General features: G+C 37.9%; 2 protein-coding genes and 3 long non-coding RNA genes across 10 annotated transcripts; 3 read left to right on the forward strand and 2 right to left on the reverse strand.

Moving 5' to 3' along the window:
• The first annotated feature begins 4617 nt into the window (after nt 1-4617).
• LOC127967748 (uncharacterized) lies at nt 4618-12341 on the forward strand. 4 transcript variants are annotated; one of them, XR_008155817.1, is made up of 5 exons: nt 4618-4922; nt 9449-9699; nt 10180-10988; nt 11183-11237; nt 11597-12341. It is a non-coding gene; the product is annotated as an uncharacterized LOC127967748 (long non-coding RNA). The 4 variants fall into 4 exon arrangements; XR_008155816.1 differs by lacking the exon at nt 4618-4922 and adding an exon at nt 8730-9334; XR_008155815.1 differs by lacking the exon at nt 4618-4922 and having other exon boundaries at nt 8728-9699; nt 11656-12341.
• LOC127967749 (uncharacterized) lies at nt 5821-8183 on the forward strand. The gene is made up of 4 exons (XR_008155818.1): nt 5821-5936; nt 6417-6809; nt 7004-7058; nt 7418-8183. It is a non-coding gene; the product is annotated as an uncharacterized LOC127967749 (long non-coding RNA).
• Nucleotides 6474-10862, reverse strand: LOC127967747 (uncharacterized). 2 transcript variants are annotated; one of them, XR_008155813.1, is made up of 3 exons: nt 10792-10862; nt 10372-10671; nt 6474-6582 (listed from the first exon to the last, which is right to left on the reverse strand). It is a non-coding gene; the product is annotated as an uncharacterized LOC127967747 (long non-coding RNA). The 2 variants fall into 2 exon arrangements; XR_008155812.1 differs by having other exon boundaries at nt 6474-6612.
• A 516-nt stretch (nt 12342-12857) lies between the features above and the next one.
• LOC127967815 (uncharacterized) lies at nt 12858-18388 on the forward strand. Its single transcript, XM_052568532.1, has 14 exons — nt 12858-13002; nt 13707-13900; nt 14111-14324; nt 14481-14556; nt 14683-14966; nt 15080-15142; nt 15424-15500; nt 15654-15769; nt 15917-16019; nt 16117-16279; nt 16422-16525; nt 16739-16883; nt 17294-17420; nt 17808-18388. Exons 1-14 carry the CDS (start codon nt 12955-12957, stop codon nt 18101-18103), a joined length of 2010 nt encoding a protein of 669 aa, XP_052424492.1. The 5' UTR covers nt 12858-12954; the 3' UTR covers nt 18104-18388.
• LOC127967816 (uncharacterized) lies at nt 18126-21596 on the reverse strand. 2 transcript variants are annotated; one of them, XM_052568534.1, is made up of 7 exons: nt 21452-21596; nt 20339-21003; nt 20194-20239; nt 19597-19625; nt 19361-19471; nt 18951-19227; nt 18126-18617 (listed from the first exon to the last, which is right to left on the reverse strand). In XM_052568534.1, the coding sequence occupies exons 1-7, from the start codon at nt 21497-21499 to the stop codon at nt 18393-18395; spliced, it is 1401 nt and encodes a 466-aa protein (XP_052424494.1). In that variant the 5' UTR covers nt 21500-21596; the 3' UTR covers nt 18126-18392. The 2 variants fall into 2 exon arrangements, with proteins under 2 accessions (XP_052424494.1, XP_052424493.1); XM_052568533.1 differs by having other exon boundaries at nt 19597-19688.
• Nucleotides 21597-21949: the final 353 nt, after the last annotated feature.

Raw genomic sequence — 21949 nt, forward strand, 5'->3', positions numbered from 1 at the left:
CAAACAACTGACAGTTTTGACCTAAATATGATTTTCAGTTACAATAATTAATCCAAAATTTCGACATTAATAACTTACTTTTAGCAACGTCAGACGCACGCGCGCTCACAAGATCTCCCGGTTCTTACTTCTGGGGACTCGCACTAAACGGTTCATTTGAATCAGTGAGTGGTCGACTCCAGAACAGCTGCAATCGGATCATTCTAAATCGTAAACGAATCGTTTGGTGTGATTCGCGATCCGATTTAAAAGTTTCTTTTGAAAAGATTCAGTTCGTTCATGATGAATCAGACACCGCTTCTGAGTGTCGGAGCACGTGATATATTATAGGGAGTAACGATATGTTTTATGAAATGTAGTGAAGTAAAAAGTACGATTTTATGCTTTGGAATGTAGTGAAGTAAAAGTAAAAGTTGCTCAAAATAAAACTACTCCAGTAAAGTACAGATACTTGAAAAATGTACTTAAGTACAGTAACGAAGTAAAGCTACTCCGTTACTGTCCACCACTGGATATGAATACTTTTATTTTGAAAGCTTTAAAATGTCAACAAATAACATTTTGAAATATATTCAAATAGAAAACATATTTTAAATATTCTAGTAAAATATTTCAGTTTACTGTTTTGCTGTACTTTGGATCAAATAAATGCAGGCTTGGTGAACAGAAGAGACTTGACTGGTAGTGGATACTATAGGCAACTTTAATTATTCTCTCATTTCTAGCTTTAATTTGCTTAGAAATCTATAACTGCTTGACAATAACAAATAATAATTATTTTTTTTAATATACTACAAACACTTATTTATCACATGATAAGGCAGAATAGTTTCTATACTGTAATAAATGTATGTCAATTAGCACTATTTTGTTGATATACTGTATTTATCACCTGCTGGAGATGACTTGAGAAACCATATATTGTCCCCATCGTATATTAATGTCTTCGTGTTTCCAAAAGTTTCTGTTCTTCTGTCAAAACAACTGTTTTCATATCGCGATAGCTGGACGCTGTTGCCCATATTAGGAGTTTCCTGTTATGACTTTCTGCGCGAGAGCGCGCTCCGGCTTCGAGGATGAAGCGTGTTTAGAGTGTTTAGTCAGGTTTAGTGCTGCTGGTCCGAATAAAATATCAGGTCATGCGCAGACTCTCTTTGAGTTTAAATCTATATTTATTTACACCAGCTCTTGAAAACATCTATGGGAACACATTTGACTGAAAAAGTGCAGGGGGCGAATTTCCATGATATTAAAAGTGTAATCTACGCATTACTGTTAAAAGTAACTTTTTAGTTGCTTTTTTAAATAACTTTCTTTAAGGTTCCCATTAATGCGCTTTTATGCGTTATGGTCTATACAAACACACAGTGAAACAGAAAGTAATTTTTAAACACTATTTTGATTAAGTCAGACCAGCACAAACTGAATATTGTATATCACAAGGATTTCTGAAATAAATAACAAAACACCTGAATAATATATTCAGAATCAGAAACTAAAGTGGCTTCTGCATCATAAAAGCTGTTGTGTTGAGCTCTTAAAAATGTTCCTTTCACAGCTTAAGTATGAAAACTATCAACAATGGACAACATAACACAGAACTTTTTGAAATAAATAAATGAAAGCAAATTATTCAGAATCAATTTCGAGAAACATTAGGCTAATACATACATATATATATATACTATCCATGTGACCGACCAATAACAGATCAGTCTGGAGACACAGAATTACAGACTTGTGTTTGAAGCTGTATCTTGACCTGATGCTCAGGGTTCGAGTCTCGCATCCTGCACGGCCTGTGTTCGTTCTGAAGCAGTACGCCGCTAACCACGTGTCCAGGTTCAAGGCCATCGAGGTAAGACTTTAACGACTGGGAATTAAACATGTTTACTGCATGATGAAGTCTGTTAGAATGAGCCTCAAAACAATAAATGAGCCACTTATATTTATATGATATGGTTTAGTTTAGCAATTTCACACCAGCAGCACTGTTTCACAGCCGAGAAACACACAGCGGTGATTCATTACTGAATGATTCTACAGCTTTGAATCAAGTGAGTCAGTGATTCAGTGACTCGTTCATTACGGAATCATGTCTGAGTGATTTAATGACTCACTCGCTGCCACCTACTGGCGCAGTTTCATATTTAAAGTCTAATTTCAATATTATTTATAATCTTTATTATTTATGCAAAGGTTAATATAAAAATGTATTTGTAAAGATTAATTCTGTATTGTCTATTCAATTCTTTTCTCATTTATCACAATAATAGTGATGTGTATTCTCAGTCCAAATTGATTGCACATCATCTAATTTAATGAATTTCTGTTAATAACCCTGATCTGTGCTTCAGGTGCGTTTCGTGAAGCCGGTGTATCCGGGACAGTCTCTGCAGACGGAGATGTGGAAGGAAGGGAACAGGATTCACATCCAGTGCAAGGTGACGAAGCGTTCGGTGTGTGTGTGTGTGTGTGTGTTTAGTCCTTCAGTGTGTGTTCAGCGCTGATCTGTTCTGGCTCTAGGTGAAGGAGAGCGGAGACGTGGTGCTGTCTGGAGTGTATATAGATCTGCAGACACACACACACACACACACACACACACATCTCTGAGAGCGCACGCAGGATCAGAGACGGCGGTCAGGAGCTGGTGAAGAAGGTCAAGGCTGTGTTCGGATGGAGATCAGCAAAGACGACAGAAACATCCGAGAGTGGAGTGAGCCAGACACTGCAGAATATCATTCATTCTCTTCACACAAGCAAAGATATCTGCCAAAGTGACGAGGAATAGAATTAACTATTAAGAGATTATATTTATTCTTACCACATTTGCAGATATTTTTGTAACAAAATAGTTTTTTTCTGTCCTATCACACAGTCACATGTTTTTCACAAGTGTTTCTAGTCGTTTATGTGCATGTTTTCTTACCAGATAAGAAATGTATCCTACTTTGTTGAATGCATACGTTTTTTATGCACATTTTTAGAATTTGTATTAGTTTCCATCTGGTGTTTTTTATTTATTTATTTTTATGTGATATCCCAAAATGTGCATAAACATTTACATCATTGGTAAATATTTTTGCATGTTTTAAGCAAAAACTTACACAATATGGGGTTGTTGTTGTTGTTTTAACTCATTTTACTTGTACAGTAAATTCATCCTGATTCGAGAATGTTTAGATATTTATATTAATGCTGTCAAACGGTTAATCACATTCAAAATAAGTTTTTGTTCATGTGCGTGTACCGTGTATATTTATTATGCATATATAAATACACACACATGTATGTATATTTTTAAGAAAATTTTTGTTTATATACTATTTATAAATAATATAAATATACATATATGCATGTAAATATTTTTCAATATATAAAGGTAAAATATATATATACATTTTTTTTACAAAAAATTTGAAATGCCAAAATTATTAAAACTGACATAAACATAAAGACTAAAAAAATAAACTAATTCCTAAACCTCAAACTGCAACCATAAGGCTAAAAGCTATGCTATGTGTCACTCTGAGTAAGTGTTTATAAAGACCTTGATGTTGTTTGGACGCCAGAACCGTGTGTGTGTGTCTGTTTGTGTGTGTGTGTGTGTGTGTGTGTGTGTCTGTGTGTGTGTGTGTGTGTGTGTGTGTGTGTCCACCTGGATGTTCCCGTGTTTGGCTCCTGGGATGATCTGAATCCTCTCAAAGTCCCTCCCCAGGATGATGACGTCACAGTCAGAGTAGTACGCCTGTCCCACGAGCCCCGGACAAAACAACACACACAGTCTGACACTGATAATCACACAGAGTTCTACATATCATCTGAATCTAATGTTTTGCTACATTTTTATTTTTATTTTAAATCGAGGAATCAGAGTTTTAAATGTTTTCATTTACGGTTAATAATCTCTCGAACACGAACAGCTTGAATCATCTGGACTTTTTTAGTCAAATATTTTGGCAAAGATTTTTTGCATTTTTTAAATATTATTTCTTAACATATCAGACAATATCTGCCTTCATTTTGCATGCATCTTGTTTATTCTCGCTTATAAACTTTTTGTTGATTTTGTTGTGTTGTTTTTTATCCTCATTTGTAAGTCGCTTTGGATAAAAGCGTCTGCTAAATGAATAAATGTAAATGTAAACTTATCAAATTATGGTTTAGTTTCCTTACATGAATATCGAAATATTCAACTCAAATAAAAACTTGTATGATGCAGTATTAGAATTAGAATTTAATTTGGGGTCCTGAAATACCCTGAACACTGCACAGAGGTTAAGATGACCATTGCTACATAAATAAAATAAAAATTTAAACTCATCCTATTTTGTTTTAATTTTCCCTTACTAAATTATATAGTTACCGATGCTATGGACTGTGGGATTACTAACAGACTATTAAAAAAAATCTGTCTCTAAACCTCTTTTCTCTTTATTAAAAGTTGATCTAGAGAAGTACATGATTCAAATGTTTTGCAAATCCGCTCGAAAGATCTGATCTCAAATGATTCGTGACACGCGCTTCGGAGTCCCGATCTGAATCAAATGTTTTGCCGACTCGCTCCGAAGCCCCGATCAAGATCTCAAGTTATTTTCCAGTGGAAGTGTAAGCATCTCATCCCTAAATAAGGGAAGTGTTAATACTGAGAGCGTCCTCTGTGTTTCCTCATGACGCGCTGGGGAAAAGGAACACCTGTGTGGCGTAATTAGAGGGAAGCATTATGGATGATGTATTTGTTGTCGCAGGAGGGTTTTTTGGGTTGTTACTGCTGAGTTCCTTGCCAAAGCTGCCTTGCCGGGACATGGGTTTAAGATTGTTGTGCGAATCGATCGGGAGGGATATTTTGCTGGGGTTTTCCCCGTTTACGTTTGGCGGCCGCTGTTGAGTTCACTGAACGCGGAACCCAGGTCCGGTAGCGGGTAAGAAAGCCAGCAGTACATGTTGTTTTTATTATTGTGTTGGAGGTTAATGTCTGTTCCTGCTGTGTTTGCCGGGGAGACCCTGATGTATGTGTGAACCCAATGATCCCCCGGCGCTATTTGTGTGTAAAGGGAGTGTGTGTGTGTGTGTGTGTGTGTGTGTGTGTGTGTAAGGGTTATCCTTTCCCTTACGCCTCCGATACAGTTGACGACGGCTAGATATTTAGCACGAGTATGATTGACGGTTTGTGGTGATCAATATTTGATATGCATTTATTGGTGTGATATTTATGACTATTAGGTTTTGCAGTGTAATGAACTTATGTGTGAGAGGTGATCACGTGAATATATTTAATGCATGTATTGACTAACTACTGAAATCTTGTGCTGAGTATATCCTGTTGGTTGTTACTTTATTATGCTGGAAGTTAACATCTTTGAAATCATTCATTGTTTATTAATTCAATTTAACCTGTTATGATTGCATTAACCTGCTGCCCCTGGGTTTTAATATTATGATTGTAAAATAATAAAACCATTAGTTAACGAGTTTTGGGTATTTGAGTGTTTTCTTGGATATTGTTCCACTGAAAGTATTTAGTCCAGTAGAGAACCTGTAAACCCTGGGTAGAGAGAGTTTGTGGGGGTTACAAAAGCGCTATAGCGTGACCAAAAGTATTCAGATGTGTTGTGTATAGTGTGCCTTTGTGTTCTAATTCAAATAAAATAAAATAAAACTTATTTATCATTTCATAGTTTTCCCACCGACGAAAATAAAAAAAGCATTGAAATTGGGCGACGACAGGAGGAGGCGACAATTACTCTGAGGAAAGATACTTTAGTGTGTGCTAAGCCCTTCACGGAGGAAGAGGTCCGTGTTTAACCGGAGTACGGTCGTCGGTCGATCTCGCACCGTGGGCTGTGCCTTCCAGGTTTGCGTGGAAAAGTTTGTGGTGCAGAGCAGTAAATGTGGAGATGTGCAGGAGCACGATTACAACAGCCGTCCAGTCCCAGGTGAGTGTAATGTGTTAACTAAAACAATAACTTATATTAAAAGCTTATGGGCAACTATAGACATTAATCAAATATAGTATGTTTTATTTGTATTGTAAGATGTAACGTTATACATTTAATGTAGCACATGGTAGCAGTTATGCTAACAGTCGAGCAGGTTAGTGAAGCGGTGTTTTTATACTTTTGCCATCACCCTTTTATTCTGCTCTCTTTCTGGCTTAAGACATTTAAAGTTATCAATAAAATCCACAACAATGTAGGAAATACGAGCAGTTGAACAAACATCTGTTGTACAAGCAGAATTCAAATTATTTTATAATGGTTTGTAGGTTATTTAACTTTGAATTGATGTTCTAAGTAACTGGTATATTATTGCATAAATGTGATAGTAACTTTCCAAATTAATGAGTTGTTTTTATTAAAGTGTTATGTTTAACACAAAATAATATTTGTATTGTTGTTTGCTTTATGTTAATTAAGTGCTCTTGCTGAGGCATGGGAAAAATAAAGGAGCTGGAAAAAACACCTGCTAGTGACATCAGCATCATCTACTCACCTGCTAGTGACATCAGCATCATCTACTCACCTGCTAGTGACATCAGCATCATCTACACACCTGCTAGTGACATCAGCATCATCTACACACCTGCTAGTGACATCACCATCATCTACACACCTGCTAGTGACATCAGCATCATCTACACACCTGCTAGTGACATCACCATCATCTACACACCTGCTAGTGACATCAGCATCATCTACTCACCTGCTAGTGACGTCAGCATCATCTACTCACCTGCTAGTGACATCATGCTTCTCTTCACCTGCTAGTAACTTGTCTGCTTTGTGATAAGCAAATGTTGCTATCTTCCAGTAAGTTTAAGCTTTTGTTACCTTCTCAGCCAGGGTTTTAACCAACATTATACATATAATCTTTCACATACTTCTCAGTCTGCTTTTTTTTTGCTGAATTTAATGCTTAGATTTTAAGGGGAAAATTTAAGTCAGGAATGTTTTATAAAAATCTAACTGTTTAGTTTTACTTATGATCTGCAATATCGTTTCAGATTCTGAACACATCAGAAATCACCAACCCCTCCTGACATATCTTTCCAGTTTGGGGTAGGTATTTTGCAACAATATAACATAAATAACAATAAAATATAATTATTTGAAGCATGACTTATTGGGGTAACTGTTTTTTCTTGTAATAGAACACTATAGAACTACATTCACTATAGAACAGGAACATCATTTGTTGGTAAATTTCTTGCCTATTTTCTTTCTAGCAAAAAATGAATGTATATGACAAAGTAGAATTCAACAACTTTAGCCGTGATCTCTGTTGATCAGCTCATCATCTCTCCATACCCTCTCCACATGGAAGTCACCTCTTGTACTTGTCACAAGATCACACCAGGTTAACTAAGCCAGTAACCATCAGCTGACCGGGGAATGCCAAGTGTGTGTTTCTTTCTCAGTTTTGCATGGTCCCCAATAAACTCAACGTGGGATGCCTCTCCGATTTCTTTCACATCAGGGCACTTAACCTCTACCAGGCCACAGGGAGGTTCTTCGTTTGGGTCCACCACTTTGCCATCTGCACCAAGGTGTGGAGCATCAGGGTGGATGATGAGACCAGATGGAAGAACGTTAACGTCAAAGGTCTCCTCATAGCGGTGAAGAACCTCTGGCTCAAGTTTTAATCCTCTACACATCGCTCTCTAGAGACCCCCACAGATGTTTACACACTGTTTAATGCAAGATATAAATGCATTTAACCTGCAATTACAAATACATAATGTTTTGATGTTTTAATCCCAAAATGTTGAATACTGATATTTGCAATGATAAAAGAAAGTGCTTTAAGAGGTGAAATTAAAAACACCAATATCTAGACAATCATGAATTGTAACATCACTTCCTTTAATATTTTTACTATGCAGTTGATATGGAATTTGTATTGTGTTGAAATGCTTATACAAGATAAATATGTAGTTAACTTTAAAGTATATCTACATTTCTTGGTATATGAACATTCTGAGTGATTTTATTACACTAATATACAATCAGACATCCCAATTTCTATTTTGGTAAAGTCATTAAGTGTCATGTCATTCAGATGAATTAGAATTTAATTTGGGGTCCTGAAATACCCTGAACACTGCACCAAGGTTAATATGACCATTGCTACATAAATAAACTAAAAATCGAAACTCATCCTATTTTGTTTTAATTTTCCCTTACTAAATTATATAGTTACTGATGCTATGGACTGTGGGATTACTAACAGGCTATTAACAAAAATCTGTCTCTAAACCTCTTTTCTCTTTATTAAAAGTTGATCTAGAGAAGTACATGAATCAAATGTTTTGCAAATCCGCTCGAAAGACCTGATCTCAAATGATTCGTGACACGCGCTTCGGAGTCCCGATCTGAATCAAATGTTTTGCCGACTCGCTCCGAAGCCCCGATCAAATGATTCACGAAACGCGCTTCGGAGTCCCGCTCTGAATCAAATGTTTTGCCGACTCGCTCCGAAGCCCCGATCAAATGATTCACGAAACGCGCTTCGGAGTCCCGATCCGAATCAAATGTTTTGCCGACTCGCTCCGAAGCCCCGATCAAATGATTCACGAAACGCGCTTCGGAGTCCCGATCCGAATCAAATGTTTTGCCGACTCGCTCCGAAGCCCCGATCAAATGATTCACGAAACGCGCTTCGGAGTCCCGATCCGAATCAAATGTTTTGCCGACTCGCTCCGAAGCCCCGATCAAATGATTCACGAAACGCGCTTCGGAGTCCCGATCCGAATCAATTGTTTTGCGAACTCGCTCCGAGATCTCAAGTTATTTTCCAGTGAAAGTGTAAGCATCTCATCCCTAAATAAGGGGAGTGTTAATACTGAGAGCGTCCTCCGTGTTTCCTCATGACGCGCTGGGGAAAAGGAACACCTGTGTGGCGTAATTAGAGGGAAGCATTATGGATGATGTATTGGTTGTCGCAGGAGGGTTTTTTGGGTTGTTACTGATGAGTTCCTTGCCAAAGCTGCCGTGCCGGGACGTGGGTTTAAGATTGTTGTGCGAATCGATCGGGAGGGATATTTTGCTGGGGTTTTCCCCGTTTACGTTTGGCGGCCGCTGTTGAGTTCACTGAACGCGGAACCCACGTCCGGTAGCGGGTAAGAAAGCCAGCAGTACATGTTGTTTTTATTATTGTGTTTGATGTTAATGTCTGTTCCTGCTGTGTTTGCCGGGGAGGCCCTGATGTGTGTGAACCCAATGATCCCCCGGCGCTATTTGTGTGTAAAGGGAGTGTGTGTGTAAGGGTTATCCTTTCCCATACGCCTCCTATACAGTTGACGACGGCTAGATATTTAGCACGAGTATGATTGACGGTTTGTGGTGATCAATATTTGATATGCATTTATTGGTGTGATATTTATGACTATTAGGTTTTGCAGTGTAATGAACAAAAAAAAAAAAAACTAAACTTATTTATCATTTCATAGTTTTCCCACTGACGAAAATAAAAAAAGCATTGAAATTGGGCGACGACAGGAGGAGGCGACAATTACTGTGAGGAAAGATACTTTAGTGTGTGCTAAGCCCTTCACGGAGGAAGAGGTCCGTGTTTAACCGGAGTACGGTCGATCTCGCACCGTGGGCTGTGCCTTCCAGGTTTGCGTGGAAAAGTTTGTGGTGCAGAGCAGTAAATGTGGAGATGTGCAGGAGCACGATTACAACAGCCGTCCAGTCCCAGGTGAGTGTAATGTGTTAACTAAAACAATAACTTATATTAAAAGCTTATGGGCAACTATAGACATTAATCAAATATAGTATGTTTTATTTGTATTGTTAGATGTAACGTTATACATTTAATGTAGCACATGGTAGCAGTTATGCTAACAGTCGAGCAGGTTAGTGAAGCGGTGTTTTTATACTTTTGCCATCACCCTTTTATACTGCTCTCTTTCTGGCTTAAGACATTTAAAGTTATCAATAAAATCCACAACAATGTAGGAAATACGAGCAGTTGAACAAACATCTGTTGTACAAGCAGAATTCAAATTATTTTATAATGGTTTGTAGGTTATTTAACTTTGAATTGATGTTCTAAGTAACTGGTATATTATTGCATAAATGTGATAGTAACTTTCCAAATTAATGAGTTGTTTTTATTAAAGTGTTATGTTTAACACAAAATAATATTTGTATTGTTGTTTGCTTTATGTTAATTAAGTGTTCTTGCTGAGGCATGGGAAAAATAAAGGAGCTGGAAAAAACACCTGCTAGTGACATCAGCGTCGTCTACACACCTGCTAGTGACATCAGCATCATCTACACACCTGCTAGTGACATCAGCGTCGTCTACACACCTGCTAGTGACATCATGCTTCTCTTCACCTGCTAGTGACATCATGCTCCTCCTCACCTGCTAGTGACATCAGCATCATCTACTCACCTGCTAGTGACATCAGCATCATCTACTCACCTGCTAGTGACATCAGCATCATCTACACACCTGCTAGTGACATCAGCATCATCTACACACCTGCTAGTGACATCAGCATCATCTACACACCTGCTAGTGACATCAGCATCATCTACACACCTGCTAGTGACATCAGCATCATCTACTCACCTGCTAGTGACATCAGCATCATCTACTCACCTGCTAGTGACATCAGCATCATCTACACACCTGCTAGTGACATCAGCATCATCTACACACCTGCTAGTGACATCAGCGTCATCTACACACCTGCTAGTGACATCAGCATCATCTACTCACCTGCTAGTGACATCAGCATCATCTACTCACCTGCTAGTGACATCAGCATCATCTACTCACCTGCTAGTGACATCAGCATCATCTACACACCTGCTAGTGACATCAGCATCATCTACACACCTGCTAGTGACATCAGCGTCATCTACACACCTGATAGTGACATCAGCGTCATCTACACACCTGATAGTGACACCATGCTTCTCTTCACCTGCTAGTGACTTGTCTGCTTTGTGATAAGCAAATGTTGCTATCTTCCAGTAAGTTTAAGCTTTTGTTACCTTCTCAGCCAGGGTTTTAACCAACATTATACATATAATCTTTCACATACTTCTCAGTCTGCTTTTTTTTTGCTGAATTTAATGCTTAGATTTTAAGGGGAAAATTTAAGTCAGGAATGTTTTATAAAAATCTAACTGTTTAGTTTTACTTATGATCTGTAATATCGTTTCAGATTCTGAACACATCAGAAATCACCAACCCCTCCTGACATATCTTTCCAGTTTGGGGTAGGTATGAGCAACAATATAACATAAATAACAATAAAATATAATTAATTGAAGCATGACTTATTGGGGTAACTGTTTTCTTCTTGTAATAGAACACTATAGAACTACATTCACTATAGAACAGGAACATCATTTGTTGGTAAATTTTTCATGCCTATTTTCTTTCTAGCAAAAAATGAATGTATATGCCAAAGTAGAATTCATAACTTTAGCTGTGATCTCTGTGATCAGCTCATCATCTCTCCATACCCTCTCCACATGGAAGTCACCTCTTGAACTTGTCACAAGATCACACCAGGTTAACTAAGCCAGGAACCATCAGCTGACCGTGGAATGCCAATTGTGTGTTTCTTTCTCAGTTTTGCATGGTCCCCAATAAACTCAACGTGGGATGCCTCTCCGATCTCTTTCACATCAGGGAACTTAACCTCTACCAGGCCACAGGGAGGTTCTTCATTTGGGTCCACCACTTTGCCATCTGCACCAAGGTGTGGAGCATCAGGGTGGATGATGAGACCAGATGGAAGAACGTTAACGTCAAAGGTCTCCTCATAGCAGTGAAGAACCTCTGGCTCAAGTTTGAATCCTCTACACATCGCTCTCTAGAGACCCCGACAGATGTTTACACACACTGTTTAATACAAGATATAAATGCATTTAACCTGCAATTACAAATGCATAATGTTTTGATGTTTTAATCCCAAAATGTTGAATACTGATATTTGCAATGATAAAAGAAAGATAGTGCTTTAAGAGGTGAAATTAAAAACACCAATATCTAGACAATCATGAATTGTAACATCACTTCCTTTAATGTTTTTACTATAGAGTTGATATGGAATTTGTATTGTGTTGAAATGCTTATACAAGATAAATATGTAGTTAACTTTAAAGTATATCTACATTTCTTGGTATATGAACATTCTGAGTGATTTTATTACACTAATATACAATCAGACATCCCAATTTCTATTTTGGTAAAGTCATTAAGTGTCATGTCATTCAGATGAATTAGAATTTAATTTGGGGTCCTGAAATACCCTGAACACTGCACAGAGGTTAAGATGACCATTGCTACATAAATAAAATAAAAATTGAAACTCATCCTCTTTTGTTTTAATTTTCCCTTACTAAATTATATAGTTACTGATGCTATGGACTGTGGGATTACTAACAGGCTATTAACAAAAATTTGTCTTTAAACCTGTTTTCTCTTTATTAAAAGTTGATCTAGACAAGTACATGAATCAAATGTTTTGCAAATCCGCTCGAAAGACCTGATCTCAAATGATTCGTGAAACGCGCTTCGGAGTCCCGATCTGAATCAAATGTTTTGCGACTCCGATGCCCCGATCAAATGATTCACGAAACTATGGTGTAAGATCACTTTCAAAAAGATGTATGCACAACTTTAAGCATTCATATTCGTATTTTTAAACATTTGTGCGTAAATTAACTTAGTCACGCAAAATTACGTTTTCATACACGTGAGTCAATAAAATTACATTTGTGTTTTTATGTGAGTGTGACTCTAGAAGCTATGACTGTAAACATTCACGAGTACAACTCTGATTTCTACGACTACGAATTCTTCACTATGAACACAAATTCAAGTTTGTGGGTACGAGAAAAGAACAGTTGAAATGACGTCACTGCCGTCCCAGGGCAGGTAATCGAACCTCGATTCCATCTAACGCGCATGCGTCAAAGGTGAAAGATGGCTAACAACAGACCTGAGGCTGCCAACCTAGGCTCAGCATCACAGGTAAAATAAATAACGTGTTTATTCAACATTTTTTATACGATTTTACTATTTTGATAGCACTTTATAATGATATACATTTCTGCAACTCATAGACGTTATTGCTTTTGCTTGCAACCTATTTACTCGCTGTTAACTAGTGCTAGACGACGTTAGCGTTGATGAAGTGCTCTGTGTTAAAGTAACGTTATAGTTAGTGATGTTAGAACTAAACTGCTCTGTTATCATATGTTTAGCAATGTCGACCAAATCAGTAATGACAACTGAGCCAGATATATGAGTTAACGTCAACCAGCAAGTCATTGGAATGTCAATGAGCATAATGTGCTAATACAAACTTTTGACTCAGTGATTCAGTATCTGCTTTTTATTCACGACCAGAGTACCTGAACGATTGAGGGTAATAGAATAACGTTTAATTAACTTATTGATAAGCAATGCAACATTTGTTCAAAACCAGTCATTCAAGGTCATCAGTACATTCATGCATTCTATTAGCCAGACAGTCAGTTGCTTGAGACCAGCCGCAGGAGGTATGGACTGCACGGGTTCGGACGAGCTTGCTTTTTGGTCTAAATGTGGACCAAGACCCGGGCGTTGACAAGCCCTACTATGATTAATGTGTTTTGCAGGTGTTCTGTGTAATACTAAAAAATACCTATGGCTATAACATTTGGCATTTAGTTATTGTCTTTCTTATTACTCAGGGCCAATTAACAGACATCTTAAGCACAGCTCAAAACCTGGTGTTGCTGTTGAGAAACAGTGCACTGGCAAATGTCATGCCAGTCAGTCAGGGCAGTACAGGAGAAGCTGCTGTTGGACAGGGAGCACAGTCAGTGCCGACAGTGAGGCCTCAGCGCAATGACTCTGGACAGTCTGTGAAACAAGAAATGGCTCGGTAGGATACATGGGTCGTTTGTCTGCATTCATTTTGTAATTGCACACCCAGTGTAGGTACTTTTAGACAAACTAGGCCCCGATTCTAATGTAAGCAAAATATACATAACATAATCAGTCATTGAGAATGTAGATATATTTTAAGTTAGGTTGTTCTGTGTTGATGGATGATAACATATGAGAATAATAGTTTGCCATCTTATATGTTTAGGTCTTTTCCTGGATTTTTCCGAAAGGAGGCAAGAGGCAAAAAGCGTTTTGCACCATATACACCAACACAACCTGGGAAGAGCTTTTTGGTGAACTTTTTTCTTCTTGAAAAGCAACGTGAAAAAACACCAAATGGAGAAGAGGAACTGCAGCTTGTACTGGCTGGCCTTGGAAAACGTTCATTAACCCTTAATGAAAACATCACACATTCAGAGGTATGTAATCTTTAATTAACTTCCTTGCCTAAAGTAATATCTAAAGATTAAAAACACCCATCTTACAATTCATATTAATGCTTGATGTAATAAATATTAGTATGACCAAATAAAAATCATTTTAATACAGTTTTAATCCTGCTTCTGTCATTTTAGTTTTCAGATTTGCTTTTGAGCACATATCCAAGACTGGCAAATATCTGTGGAGGCTGGTTGCTGCACAAGTCCACAGGTATGTAGGCATATACACTGTATTAATGTCCATGGTTTCAAATTGTGTTTCAATGTACTCCCTAGATGAGTAATTGCTGTATATCCAGATTGGCTATATTTAGTATCTACAACTGTTCAATTTTAGGTGGGGGTGGGCAGCGGAGATTGGCTGTTATTCCTCCAGATTTAAATGGATATACCGGCCAGCAGCTAAAAGCAGTGAGCGGGAATGGAAAATACACAATGTACATTGCTCCTTTACAAGAAGAACTGGATACAATTCCTTTACCACCAGAAGCAAAGGAATTTGAGAAGATGCCCAAAGCTCAGTGTACAACCTGCAAGAAAATGGTTCCGCTTCAGATTCTTCCAGGACACATAAAGGAATGCAAAAAACAACTTGTAGATTTGTGCGATTCTGCTGAAGAAGTATGTTAAAGCTTGGTCTTTTAGGCATTATTTCAGGATTTATTGGATTGAAAAATTACATGTTTTTATTGTGTACTGCGCTGAAAAGTGTTGTTATTGTGTTTCATCCTCAGGAAAGCTGCAAGGAAGAAGATGAAGATGAATGCTCAGCTGCCCTTTGCTACGAGAAAAGCAAGGTAAGATACTTTTTGCTGTTATTTTTAAGTTTAATTTACAAATGCCATTTATCAGCACTCACAAATATATGTAAAAACAGCATTGTAACTTGTAATTGGTCTTTTCCAAGGTATTTTCTTTGCACCAATTGCAGGTCATGGTGTTATACATGTCACTTTGCTGGTGCTATAAATTTAGGCTCTACAAGTGTTGTTTAAGTTTCTTTAGCTTCGATATGTTTTCTTATATTTCAGGAGTAGTGTGATGCTTTATTCACATGCATTGTAAATTCATTTGTTAGACAGCTGAGTGTCCTGTGTGCGGAAATGCATTTCATCCTGAAATCATTGAGTTCCATGCAGCCAGTTGCGGATTACGGTAATGTTGGTTTCAGTGCTACTTTTTTATGTTGAATGTTGATTTGACAATAAATTAGATGTAAGGAGAGTTTTTCTTGAACTGGATCGGTTCTCAAGTTGATGAGACAAACACATTTTCCATCTGTGTGTCGCGAACTGATCTCTACAACAGAGGCATGCAACAGTGGCAACGGCAGAAGAAGACCTCACCCAAATGTAGACTTAAGGTCACATTCTTTGCCGAGGCAGGCATTGATAATGGTGCCCTTACCAAAGAATTCCTCACAGGTACAGGTGTATGTCCATATTTGTTAAATCAGACACATATATGTCAACAGGGGGCCTTTGGTGGTGCAATGGGCTCAAATGCTGATTGGATGAAAAAATGAACATTTGAAGAGACCTTTTGTATTTCATGTATTTGTTGTTTTCCAGAAATGCTGGTAGAAATGGAAAAAAGACTCTTTGTTGAAGGTCCAGATAAGAAAGGGAAGAATCCCGTTTACTGCCTTAACAGTTTGGACTGTAATTACTTCAGGTGTGTAATTAAGTTCTTTTTGCATGTTGTCTTTAAGCGTATTAATTGCAGTACTACTTTAGTTTATATGCAATTGTTTAATTATTCCATTTATTAGGACTGCAGGAGAAGTCATGGCAGCTAGTCTGGCACAAGGCGGACCTTGCCCTAACTTCCTGCGTGAATGGTGCTTCAGTTATCTCTGCTCTGGTGACTCTGACAGCATTCAAGTGTCTGCCAGTGATGTCACAGATTTGGAACTGTCACAGCTAATTGTAAAGGTAAGTCCAATTTTATCAGGGTCAATAATAGTATTAACTTCATTATGACATGGATTGCACAAATCTAATGAGTTGTTTGTTTGACCGTAGAGCACAATTATGCAATGAGAACAACTTTCACTTAACACCAATCGACTTTCAGATAAACACCGCCAATGATGACAACATCAGCGACCTGATTGGTGACATTGTGACCTGCGGATACACTGGAATCGTGTCTGTGGATAAAAGGGACAGCATAATAAGGTATATTAACATTTTTGGTTTTCATTATGGCAAGGGAGTATTGTACAACAATTTGTGATTTGATTTGGATTTTTTTCTTGCAAAGCTATGTTGTGAAACCACTTTTAAATGTCACCAAATTATAATTTAACAATTATATATTTTTTCCTACAGTAAACAGTTTTACCACAAAAGTAGAATCTCCTGATGAAACACTTTTATATTGTCTATTAGAGCTGTTATACTTCACTCCACCATGAGACTCATCCCGATGCTCGACCAGCTCAGAAAAGGCCTGCAGCTCTATGAACTACCAAAGATCATGAATACCCATCAAGACCTTTGCCAACCACTGTTTGTTACAGGGGAAGATGATAAGGTACATTCTTGTCTCAGACACTCTTAGGCCAGACCTGATTTTGTGGTCAACTTAGAGAAGTCCCTGTACATATTGGGGCTTACAGTACCATGGGAGGTTGCCGTTGGGGAAGCATATGAATGGAAAAGCCAGAAGTACACAGAACTAGCAGCCGAGGCAGAACTGTACGGCTGGCATACTCGGGTGCTTCCTGCTGAGGTTGGATGTGGAGAGTTTGTAGTCATTTTAACAACCAGGCTCCTCAAGGATGTGGGGATTTGTTCCAAAAAAAGTGCAGATTCTTCATAGGGATTGTAACAACATGTCCTAGTAGCTCGACATGGGTTTCTGGTTGCTTTTAATTAAGCATTTATTTTTTCTGCAAGAATTACTATGTTGAATGCAGACTGAAATGTATTTTCTTCTTAAAGGTAGATGCAGTCTTCATTTTGGAGAACAGCCGCCCTGTCTTCAGTGAGATTGGTTCTGCCAAACACCGCATGGAAACAAATATCATGAACTTTTTCCAGGACTACCTTCAGGAAATTGAGGATTCTGGTGTGTTTTAGCCAATATTGAATAATATAGAAGTAGTAAGCTTTTCTTCTGCTGTCCTGCAGTAATTTTTATACAGCACAGTGGAAATGGCTAGCTACGAATTTACATACTCCAATAAATTCACAAGCCTTAATATATCTTTTGCAGAATCTTGATGTGAAATTTAATATTATGACCTCTAGAATAACACTGCTTCATGAAATTTTACAGACAGCCAGGGCTTTTAACACCCCCTGCTCCCAACCCAAAAAGGGGCTATGCTTAACATGTTAATCTGATTTAATTGAGGGATTGTATTAACTAATTGTATTAAGTTGAAAAACTATTAAAAAGATGCTGCCTTCCTTTAGTTATCCAGACTTACATTTAATCTCTTTTTTTTTTAAGAACAAGATGGCCCAAGCAACAACAGTATTGCTCCAGAAAGTTTGACTGTTGGACGAATCATGCAGTGGCTCACCGGACAGGGACACGAGCCCCTTCTGCCTAGTGAAAAGAAGGACTTTGTCATAAATGTGAAATTCCACCATGACTGTGACACACAGCACACTGTTTGTTTTCCTATTGTCAGCGCCTGCAGTCGTACAGTCACATTTCCCTCAGCACACCTGAAAACATTCAGTGAATTCAAAAACATTATGACATTAGCAATATGCCATGGGCAAACTTTTGACAGGGTGTAACAAGTAACTGCATAAGTCAAAATAGGCATTGAATTGTTTGGTTTTATTGCCATTTTCTTTGCCATTTTCTTGTTTCTGTGAATAACTTTATTCATTGTTACAAAACCATTGTTTTGCTGTTATTAATGGTTCACTTTAAAACCAAAATGAATGAGGAGTTAGTTTTTTACCTCACTGTTACTCCCTTGATAAAATGAAGTAATATCACAGCAAGCCTTTTGTAACTGGCAGTCTGTTTGCAAATGTTCAACTTCATTCCATTAAATCTTTTGTAAGGACTGCTTATATCTTAGGTGTTTCTTTGTGTCACACATAGACTTTCAATGCACTGAACCATTGATATATAAATGTCTCTGCCAAATGATTCTGACGATGCAGAGGGATCGATCATGGACTGTACAGTTTCCATACTAGCTGGAGTCAGCGGGCACTCAATTTCTGGGACTTCAACTCCATAAGGTTCTTCAGGCACACCATCAAACATCTCCCAGTCAGTTCCAAACAGCTCCGTGTTCTGAAAATAATGTTATTTTGTATGAAACAACATTTAGAAATATTTGAAAACACTGCCAAGCACACATTGACGTACAAAGGCCTAGTGCAGTGACTAAAGGAAATGAAAATCAAAATTAAGCTCAGTTGACTGTCTAATTGTGTGCTTAAGTGAAGCAACACACTACTCTTACATACTTCTATATTATTATTCAATAACTTTCTTCAAGAGTTATTGACACCATTCAAAAACTTTAAATTTCAGCTTTTTATATAAGTCTAAATCGACACTTTCAGGTTGAAAACATTTGAACTGCATTTTTTTACTGCACTTTGAGAGATAGCTTCAACAAACCTGCAAATCTTCATCTGCGTCACAAGGGTTCTGCATGTGACCCATAACCCAGAGTTGGTTAGGGGTGAGTCCACCTTCAGATCGTAAGGGATGGTTGTCCCAGCCTTCTGTGAATGTGTGAAGGGTCTCTGCCAGACGCGGAAGGAACACATAATGGGCACAAAACAGATGGACAGCATCTGACAAATCCAATAGGCCATCTTCTTCTAGACTGTGAAGAACTTCATAGTACAGATGAGTGACAGAGGTCCAGACATCTCGCCATAGGCGTTCAATCCTAAATAAGAAATAACAGGCCTTATTCAACTCAAAAGTAATCATTCACATAGTCTTACTTAAAATACTTTCCAACAATGATTTAACATTCTCACTATGAATATACTGTAGATTATGTAAATTATCATTTTAACCTTTGGTTGTGTACGCTTCGCCCAGCGATGAAGCTCCCTCTTCTGGTGCCTTTAACACTGAACATGGTTTCAGCAATTGCGACATTTTCAACGCCTTCATCTCCCCTGACCCTGTAAAATGAATAGGGGAAATGCTCAGTTATAATTATCATTTATCACAACAGAATATTCCATTGAACATTACTGAAATGATCAACAAGAGCATAGAAACAGTAGCACAAGATATCACTATTTACCTGGAAGGCCAGCCAAAGTTTTCCACTGCCTTGAGGAAAAATGAAAGGGCAGTGTTTGAGCAGTTATTTGTTGCTGGTTCCAGATACAGTATCTATACAGACAACAGAGTTTCATATAGTGAATCTGCAAACGTTTAAATATACTCACATTGCCTACTGCACACACAATAATGACTTAGGTTAAAGTATATTACCAAATGTAATGCACCAAAAATTTGCTCATTAAACGTGACTTTTGCTGTGCACATGGATAAATGCACAATATTAAACTGCATGTAATCAACTACTGTTGTCCTTTATTTTGATATTTTTACTTTTCATCTGACCCAACTGTCTTGTTTTTCTTAATGTCTTAATTCAATGGAGAAACGAAAAAATGCATTTGCAAAAACCAAAATCAGACAGTTATTTGAATTTGGTTTTGTCATTATACGTTTTGGATTCAAAAATGAAAAAAAAAAAAATAATAATAATAATAATAATAATACGGACGGACCCATATGCAGTCTATCAACAGTGAATACATGAACACAAACATATACAGGAAGAATAAAGCACTATAATAAAAGCAGTAAAAAAAAAAAAAAAGTGATGCACCTTTCTTGAGTAACCATCTATTGCTCCAAATATGACGATGTTGTACCTTGAAATTAAAAGGATGAGATGACAATGAGCAGTCAATGAAAAGAGCTGCATTAACTCAACACCCATAATAAAGTACATAAATAAATGAATATCTTACCTTATGAGCTTATGGTTAGTGTCCACGTGCACTAATGACAAAGGCCGCTGTACGAAGTATGTCCTCCTGACGATGCAACCCAGCTGTGTCATTCTTTCCAAAATTCCTGGAGCGTCAACTCTGTGCATGGACTCCTTGATGCGATTCCACTGAACTCTATGTCCATTTGATTGGAGACAACCTTTAACCATTCTGTATCCTGCGTTTGGGATCCTGGTTTTTATGGAGATGACAGCATCATCCAGTTCACTGTCAGATAAACTGCTGTATGTAAGTCTTGTGGACAACCTGAGTTCATGCATACGCCGGAAAATTGTACTTTGGCTGACACCCAGCAGGTTGGCGATACAAGACACTGGTAAGGGCATGTCAATGAGCCGGGACAGCAGCTCCTCAGAAAAACAAAATTTTGGTCGGCCGTGTCCTCCTTCTCTAATAAAAACACAAGGACTCTCTTGGGAAAGAGCTGCGTGGATCATTCTTTGAAGGGATAAAAGACACTCCACAATTTCAGCTGGGATGTTTAAAATGCTAGATGCAGATGTCAGAATAAAGGCTTCCTGATTTACAACGTACTGGAAGTAGTCCAAATTAAAGTATGGTTGACTTAACGTGTCAGTGATCCTTGATTCCAGACGCTGCAGTAACTGAGTAGCCAGTGGTCCCTGTAAATGCCAAAATACATATTAGATGCAATACATGGTACCGTTACCTTAGCCGTACCAATTCAACATTATGTAACGTTAGGCTAAATAGACATTCAAAACATTACAACTGAAGTATGTTTGCAAACTAATAGGCGTAACTAAGTTAACGTTATAATTATTTTGCAAGCTAAAGCAATTACTTCGTCTGTTCATTACTGATTTGGTCGACATTGCTAAACATATGATAACAGAGCAGTTTAGTTCTAACATCACTAACTATAACGTTACTTTAACACAGAGCACTTCATCAACGCTAACGTCGTCTAGCACTAGTTAACAGCGAGTAAATAGGTTGCAAGCAAAAGCAATAACGTCTATGAGTTGCAGAAATGTATATCATTATAAAGTGCTATCAAAATAGTAAAATCGTATAAAAAATGTTGAATAAACACGTTATTTATTTTACCTGTGATGCTGAGCCTAGGTTGGCAGCCTCAGGTCTGTTGTTAGCCATCTTTCACCTTTGACGCATGCGCGTTAGATGGAATCGAGGTTCGATTACCTGCCCTGGGACGGCAGTGACGTCATTTCAACTGTTCTTTTCTCGTACCCACAAACTTGAATTTGTGTTCATAGTGAAGAATTCGTAGTCGTAGAAATCAGAGTTGTACTCGTGAATGTTTACAGTCATAGCTTCTAGAGTCACACTCACATAAAAACACAAATGTAATTTTATTGACTCACGTGTATGAAAACGTAATTTTGCGTGACTAAGTTAATTTACGCACAAATGTTTAAAAATACGAATATGAATGCTTAAAGTTGTGCATACATCTTTTTGAAAGTGATCTTACACCATACGAAACGCGGTTTGGAGCATAGACATCATATAGGTAGACGCCCCATCGAACGCTACTGCCTATTGGCACGAACGAGCCCTGGAGCCGCCATCTTGGATCGGTCG

Source organism: Carassius gibelio, chromosome B11 (assembly GCF_023724105.1).
Source record: "Carassius gibelio isolate Cgi1373 ecotype wild population from Czech Republic chromosome B11, carGib1.2-hapl.c, whole genome shotgun sequence".
Classification (NCBI taxonomy): domain Eukaryota; kingdom Metazoa; phylum Chordata; class Actinopteri; order Cypriniformes; family Cyprinidae; genus Carassius; species Carassius gibelio.